The following is an 8,453-nucleotide window of genomic DNA, read 5'->3' on the forward strand; positions in this document are numbered from 1 at the left end:
GATATTAAAATCACCAACAATTAAAACTTGATCTGCAGCCAGCACTAACTCTGATATAAAATCAGCAAATTATTTAATAAAGTCTGTATGTGCCCTGGTGGCCTGTATACAGTAGCCAGTACAAACATCACAGGGGATTTATCATTAACACTTGTTTCTCTGGATAATGTTATATGAAGAACCATTACTTCAAACGAGTTATTTTTGAAGCCCACCCTCTGAGAAATACTGTAAATATTGTTATAAATTGAAGCAACACCTCCCCCTTTACCTTTTGGACGTGGCTCATGTTTATAATAGTAATCTTGGGGGGTAGACTCATTTAAAATAATGTAATCATCAGGTTTTAGCCAGGTTTCTGTCATACGGAGCACATCTAGGTTATGATCAGTGATCATATAATTTACAAAAAGTGCTTTCGTAGAAAGGGACCTGATATTAAATAAGCCATGCTTTATCATTTGTTTCTCTGTATTATATAATTTTTTTATTAGTTGAACATCAATTAAATTGTTACTCTTAATTTGGTTTGGACATTTTTTGTATTTTCTAGTTCGGTGAACAGACACAGTCTCTATAGTGTGATATCTAGGTGAAAAAGTCTCAATGTGCTGAGAATTAACTGATTTCTGTGACGTGAGGTCAGTTTAGTCAGTCTGTCTGCTTCCTGACCTAGGCCCAGTTAGTCAAGTACAATCTCTAAGATTATGTGCCATATTTCTAGACAGAAGAGTGGCACCACCCCAGGAGGGATGAAGACCATTTCTTTTCAACAGGTCAGGTCTGCCCCAAAAACTCATCCAATTGTCTATGAAACTGTCTATGTTATTCTGCGGGTACCACTTAGACATCCAGCCATTGAGTGAGGACAGTCTGCTATGTATCTTGTCACCACGGTAAGCAGGGAGGGGACCAGAGCATATTACAGTGTCTGACATCGTACTTGCAAGTTCACACACCTCTTTAATGTTATTTTTAGTGATCTCCGACTGGCAAAGTCGAACATCATTAGTGCCGACATGAATAACAATCGTACTGAAATTACGTTTAGCATTAGTAGAGATCCTTATGCATTCGTCCTCCGCAGGTTCTTGGAGAGAACAAGGAGAACCCGTTCCTCAGGAAGAGTGTGTGCAGACTGCTGGAGCCAGTGGTGTTGAGTCTGGTTCCGCAGATTCCTGGCATCGGAAAGGTGAAGGCCATGCAGCTCCTCCAGCGATTCCCCAGTATCCATCAGCTCAGTGGAGCTTCAGTGCATGAGCAGGAGCCCATCATGGAACAGGCCACAGCCCAGCATATCACAGCATTCTTCCACAACCAGTTCACATAGGAATGCATGTTACGAACAACAGAAGGACTTTCAACAAAAAAGACAACAGGTGGCGCTAAAGTTGCATGTAGTGTTTGTTCCTTATACCCAAGTCCCATTTCAAAGTGGGAGTTGTTGTCATGTTCCTGTTCATGCATTTATTTACTTTATCTTTTGTTTTTTGAGTTACATGAAAAAATACTATGGGGTATTTCTAGAAACATGGGATGATATTAATGCGTTTGATGTACAGTTGGGCCTGAGACCACATTGATCGTTTGAGATTTTCATTGAAACTTTGTAGTGAAGTAATGAGGTTTTTGGATTTAAGAATAAAATGGTAAAAAATACAAAATTATGATAATTCTGTCCTGTTTTATGTCACAAATCAAATAACCAAATAAGTGGCATTGACCATGTGACCTACTTTTCAGTAAAGTTTGGATTTTCTTTCTGCCAAGATGTCAAAAATATAAAATTAGAATGTGTAAAACAACATTTTCACTTGTGATCTCAGACTTTTAAACTGGGCCAGTTTAATTCAACCTCATAAGTTTTAAACGGAGCCAAACCTTTAAATTCAAAAGTTAAACCTGTTAATTGGTTAATAAGTTCCTTGTTATTTTACAGTAATATGTTACTGTAAATGTAACTTTAATGTACAGTTTTTGAAAATGTATAATTTACTGTTGAAACTATAAATTGACTTTGTTTTTCATTTAATTTTGTCCTTTTTACTTAGTTTTTTTCCATCCCCAATGCATACATTAGAATTTTATGTTACATCCTGTGTTGTAAAATTAATGTGTATTAAATTATTTTAGTTTAATGTCTGTTACCTTGATAGTGTTTTGGTGTCTTGACTCTTTTACTTCTTTTTTTTTTTACTTTTTTTATGGCACTGTGCACACACACAATTGAATTGTTTTTAATTTAAATTAAATTAAATCTCTAAATCTTAAAACTCAGTAACTGTAACCCCAGCTGCTGTATTTTTATTTTTTTTTAAGTTACTTGAAGTATATAATCTGGACTCTGTCTCCCTCTGTCAGCACACATTCAGTACAGCTCTCTGTTTGTAGCTCCTGTGATCTATTGGCTTTCTGCTCGACTTCCTCTTTTAAGTGTCGCACACTGCTGGCAGAGTTTAAGCTTTCCTGCTGGACTACAAAGCAGCTCACTCTCAACGGCTTTCCTCAGGGAGATCAGCTGAAAACTGGTCTCCTTTATCTGCATGCAGTGAAAAGCTACAGCCACAAATTCACGACTTGACTTCCTAAATTCCTTTCAGGACGAATGAGGAATCCTCTGCATTGCAAACACATGTCTGTGGATGAGGAGATCTCCCTGTACCCATCCTTTCAGCTGCCCAGATCCTTTTACTGGCTGAAATTGCCTCGGTAAACATGGTATAAACTACGTTTAGTTGTATTAGAATTTCTGTTAAGTATTAGTTACTGTCCTTTTGAGAGCGCGTTGTCAAACAAGGCTGTTGCACTTCTGGTGTCCCGAGTTCGAGTCCTGATCCCATCCAGTGTGGCCAGCTTTGCAATTGTGTTGCTATTTAACAACTTTTCAGACTACCCTATCAAATTTCTTCCAAAAGCGCCAAGCAACACATTTATATTTTTAAGTGACTCAAATGATAAAAAGGCATTAATTTTCAATGTGAAATTTGCGCTTGTTTATCACGAATAAGATTTTGCATTCTTGGGTGAAATGTGGCAACAGCAGCAATAAGACTTCTCTCCAGGTTGAGTCTGTTTCTCTGTTTTGTCTTTATGTTTGCCATGGCTGAAAATGTGACCTCACACAAATAGGTTGATCCAAAAGGCAGCAGTTCATACAGAGCCCATTTCCCTACATCAGGGTATTCTTTCTCAACACTGCACCAAAACTTTGTCAGTGGTGTCTCTTCAAACCCCTATCTGAGGACAAATCTATAAGTTGTTCCTGAAGACTAACAGGAGCGGTCTCGATGCTGGTAGCCACGAAAGGGTTCCTTATCCAGTCAAGTTCAGAATTCTGAACCTCAGTGTTTGGAAAATATGACTTGAACTCAGAGGAAAGTTTGCTCATGTGTGTCTGTACTGTCTGTAGAGTGCTGACTTTATCAGCTCCACCATTTAAAATGCACCTGTTAAGCTGAGGGAAACTGCTGAGATCCCCATCCTGACATTTCCTTCTCCAGAGGTCAATTTTCTTCATGAAACCGGAAACTCGATCATACATGTGTAAGACAGATGTGTCTGTACCTTGCAGTTCCAAGTTCAATTCATTCAGCCTGCTGAAAATATCCACCAGGTAAGCTAAGTGGGCCAGCCAGTTGAAATCTTTCAGCAGTGCTGAAAGTGGATGCAAGTGCTCAGAGAGAAAATCGCCAACTTGCTCCCGTAATTCAAACAGTCTCTGAAGTGTTTTTCCTCTCGAGAGCCAGTGTACGTCAGTATGCAGCAGTAATTGATGGTGCTCAGTGCCGACTTCGTCACACAGTTTTTTAAACAGCTTGGCATTCAGAGGTCGGGATTTGATGAATTTTAATGATTTTAAAGGCGTCATTAAGGACTTCGTTTAATTTCGGGATCAATCGTTTTGAAGCTAATGCCTCCCTGTGAATTATGCAGTGCACTGTTTTGATGCCGGGATGTACCTGCTTCACACACAAGACGAATCCATGGATCTGCCCCGCAATTGATGCTGCGCCGTCCGTGCATATGTGTGAGCACATCTGCCAGTCCAACGAGTGTCGCGTGAAAAAAGAGTTCACAACATTAAAAATGTCCTCACCAGTGGTTTTGCCCAACATTGGCTTACAGAATGGTATATGTTCACTGATATCATCCGTGTCCTTGTAGCAAACAAATGCAACCAATTGTGATTCGCCACTAATGTCAGTTGACTCGTCTAATTGTAAAGCAAAACTTATAGTCCATTTTAAGTTGCCCACCACCTGTGCAATGATATCTTCAGCCATATCGTCAATTCGACGGCATACAGTGTCGTCGGATAAAGGTACCGTTTTAATTGCCTTCGCTGCTTTCTTGTTTAGCATTGGCGAGAATAGCTGCTGCTGGCACGATTAATTCCTCCGCAATTGAATATGTTTTTTTAGATTTAGCCACAAGCAGTGATACCTCATGTGATACAAGGAGGGAAGAGCTGGACATCTGTGTAGCAGCTTTTAATTTGTCTTGACTCTTTTGAAATTCAGAATATTTTCTGTGGAAGAATTCTGCCGACCTACCGACACATGAAGAATGTTTAGTTCTCAGATGTCGCTGCAAATGGGATGGTCTCATTGATTGGTTCGACAGGACCTCACCACACAGAAAGCATAGTGGCTGTGCGGGCTCAGTCGTTGTTGCAGTGAACCCAAACATTTTGTAATTGTCTTGATATTGACGTGTTTTTGTGTCTGTTATTCTTATCTTTTCTGGTGGGCCAATTTTCTTGACTTGTGTCAGGTCCACTGGTTGGTGGCCCATCAAGTTTTTAAAGTCACCTGTCCATAATGGCAGCTCAGTTCCCTTTCAAGGGAACTTCGACCTGCGTCCTCTAGGGGTCGCTATGGGGAACGCCTCGTCGTGACCCGTGTCTGAAGCATACATTCAAAAAACACCAACAACATGTTGGCCGGCGACAGCCCATGACGTCACTACCGGTGCGACTATAGTATAAATTGGCACCGGGAGAAAACGTCATTCTCTTCTTCATCTTCATTGACTGTTTTGTTTGAAGCGTGCATTCCGTGGTAAGAGCGATCTTTCTTCCTTCATTATGGCAAGCACTAGCAAGACGTTTAGAAAATGTGTGCACCCGTGTCATCGTTATTTGACACCTGATGACACATATGATCTTTGCGTCTTTTGTTTGGGTGAAGAGATGTCCTCGAGGGGGCAATCTGCGTTAATTGTGAGCGTTTTTCGAGCAGATGTTTCCGGGCATCTGCTCCGCTCTCGGTTGTCTCTCTTTTCGAGGAGAGAGGGGCAGCCATCTGCTCCCCGTGGTTCAGGACCCGCCGCTGCTGAGGCACGGAGGAGAATGAGCTTGTGGGGATCGCAGGTGGATCTGGCCGATGAGTTTAAAGAGGGGCTTTCCCTCTCGTGCTCGTCGGAAGTGGACGAGAGTGAGCTGCTGGAGGATGATGTTATTTCCCTAACATCGTCTGATCCGGGGGCCAGTGCTCTGCTGGATTCGGCCCAGGAAGAGCAGGAGATGTCTGAGGAGGGCAAAGAGGCTGAGCCCTCCCAATCCTCCTGCCCTGCGTAGGATGAGCTATTGGAGGTTATGGATCACGCCACGGAGAGACTTGACTTGCCGTGGAAGCGGGCCAAGAAAGCAACGTTGCGAGGTCGTCTCGATGAGCATTATCTTTCTGACCATAGCCCTCCAGCTCAGGTGAGCCTTCCTTTTCTTCCTGATCTCCATACAGAGATCGAGAAGGAATGGAAGAGGCCGTTTTCCTCACTCATTCATCGGTTCCAGCATACGAGTTATGTCAACATCGAGGGAATGCGCGAAAGCGGCTATGAGAAGATGCCCCCTGTAGAAGAGACGCTGGCTAGCTATCTCTCTATGGGTGAGACATCCTCTCTTAAGACTCCCTTCTTGCCATCCAAACCCCTTCAGGATACATCTTGCTTAAATGGCAGGGCATAAGCAGCAGCAGGTCAGGCTGTCGCTTTGTTGCACACGATGGCGGTGCTTCAGGCGTATCAGGCTGATCTACTGAAGACCTGGATAAAGGCAAGGGCCTTTCTCCCGATGAGGTAGCTGAGTTGTGCCGCACCACAGATCTCGCTCTCCGTGCTACTAAGCAGGCCGCCTCTGCTATGGGCAGGTCCATGGCGGCTATGGTGGTAATGGAGAGACATATGTGGGTGAACCTGGCAGATATCGGGATAGGGGTTTTCTTCTCGATGTTCCGGTTTCGCCTTTCGAACTTTTCGGTACCTCCGTCGAGACGGTGGTTGAGAAGTTCAGGGAGGCAAAGGCGCGTTCAGCAGCCTTCAAATCCTTCATTCCACGAAGGTCCAGGTCTGAGCCCGAACAACCCAGGGGTCCTGGTCCGTCTCGGTCTGAGGATCAGAGATGGGCACAGAAAGCTAGTGTTGCGGCTCGTGCTCCTCCCCCGCCTGCGGGTAGGGGTAGGAGGAATCGCGGGTCAAAGGGAGGTAGGCAAAACCTAAGGGATGTGATCCAGACTTGAGTATCTATTCATTTACCTCGGGGGGTTTAACATCTGTACTTATCTTCCCCTTCCTAATTCCCTTGTAACCACCATCTCTCCACCTGACCGAGGTTAGGTAGGAACTTCATGCATTACAGTCTCCTATGCTGGACCTATGATGTTTCGGTTGGTTCTATGGCTTCATAGTAACCACCTTACTGATGGTCCGGACTAGAGTCTTCTTCGGGTTGCTTCTTGAACGGGGCTCCTGCGCGGGAACCATGGTGGGTGAGTACGATCCATTTTTTTTAAAATATATATTTAATACGCTGGTGGTTGTGTGTATTCCATCTGCGAGCTTTCTTTGCAGTGTTTTCCGGGACCTGTGTGTTTCTGTCCTTTTCTAGGGTAGGTCCTCGGTGAGCACCCCCTCTGCTGGATTCAGAAACCGGGTTCTCGACTTGCAGTGATTACCTCACTCGTCGATGTTGTATCCAGTCGGTAAGATAGCCCTGGTTCCGGCTTCATGCTTCCTGGATCATGCGGCCAGATCAGATCATGCCGAGCCTTCTTGATCATCAGGCCCCCTGGCATGGCACGGCACTGCACTGCAAAATTTCCTGGACGTCCAGGCTGGGCTTATGCTTTCAGGCTGCCCTGTCCCCTGTCACCAGGATATCCCCTCTTGCTGAGGCATCGAGCGGAAAGTATAGGTGGCATTTGCGAGAACCTTCTTGTGAAATGCTCAATGGCAGTGCTCCCTTGTCTCAGAGGGTTATCTTTGAGTTTGTCACTCCCGTTTGGCTCAGTACTTCCGGGCATCTGTAAACAGATGCTTGGGAAGCTCTTAAATTCATGCTATGGTAAGTACACATGCTAAGCTTTGTGCACTTTCTGAAATCCACATGGTGGTAAGTGTGCACGCTGAGCACTTTGCGCACTTTCTAAAAACCACATAGTGGTAAGTGTGCACGCTAAGACATTGCGCACTTTCTGAAATCCTGTATGGTAAGGGTTACGCGTTATTGGCCTCGTTCCCTTTCTCTGAGTTGGTTTAGACCCCGGTTCCTTGGGCTCCACTCGTCTAGTGGGCTGGGCTTATGCTTTCAGGCTGCCCTGTCCCCTGTCACCAGGATATCCCCTCTTGCTGAGGCATCGAGCGGAAAGTATAGGTGGCATTTGCGAGAACCTTCTTGTGAAATGCTCAATGGCAGTGCTCCCTTGTCTCAGAGGGTTATCTTTGAGTTTGTCACTCCCGTTTGGCTCAGTACTTCCGGGCATCTGTAAACAGATGCTTGGGAAGCTCTTAAATTCATGCTATGGTAAGTACACATGCTAAGCTTTGTGCACTTTCTGAAATCCACATGGTGGTAAGTGTGCACGCTGAGCACTTTGCGCACTTTCTAAAAACCACATAGTGGTAAGTGTGCACGCTAAGACATTGCGCACTTTCTGAAATCCTGTATGGTAAGGGTTACGCGTTATTGGCCTCGTTCCCTTTCTCTGAGTTGACTTAGACCCCGGTACTCGCCTTGGGCTCCACTCAACCAGTGTGGCTCTGTTGACACACTTTTGAAGCATCGCTCCCCTCACCATTGAGGGTTATTGTGAGCATGGTGCTTTCGTTTGAGCGTTTGAATTCTCTCCCTTTCTGAGGAGTTGGATTCCTCGCTCCGTGGGCTGTTCTCATAGTAGTCTTTGGCAGTGCTCCCCTTTATCAAAGGGTTGCCTATGAGCACGTTACTCCTTTCTGAATTTGGAGTTCTCCTCTCATGTGAGAGTTGAGTTCTCTGGCAACATCAGGCGAACTAGGCCCTTCCTCTCCCTTCCTGGTGCACTGAGTTTTTGGCTAAGCTTGCAGTACGTTTACCCTTCTGATTTCTAACGAACATGCTGTAGGTCGAGCCCCCTCTCGACTGAGAGCTGGGTGTGTTGCTCCCTCAGCTAGGTAACTTACTGCTAGCCATTCCAGCA

General features: G+C 44.6%; 1 protein-coding gene across 1 annotated transcript in view; it reads left to right on the forward strand.

Moving 5' to 3' along the window:
* LOC107566261 (Fanconi anemia core complex-associated protein 24-like) overlaps nt 1-1,346 on the forward strand; it is a 16,689-nt gene extending 15,343 nt beyond the window's left edge. The window contains 1 exon segment of the mRNA XM_016251652.1: nt 1,088-1,346. Within this exon segment, the coding sequence (XP_016107138.1) occupies nt 1,088-1,330 (243 nt within the window). The 3' untranslated portion in view covers nt 1,331-1,346.
* Nucleotides 1,347-8,453: the final 7,107 nt, after the last annotated feature.

This window comes from Sinocyclocheilus grahami, unplaced genomic scaffold (assembly GCF_001515645.1).
Source record: "Sinocyclocheilus grahami isolate Dianchi unplaced genomic scaffold, SAMN03320097.WGS_v1.1 scaffold1065.1, whole genome shotgun sequence".
Classification (NCBI taxonomy): domain Eukaryota; kingdom Metazoa; phylum Chordata; class Actinopteri; order Cypriniformes; family Cyprinidae; genus Sinocyclocheilus; species Sinocyclocheilus grahami.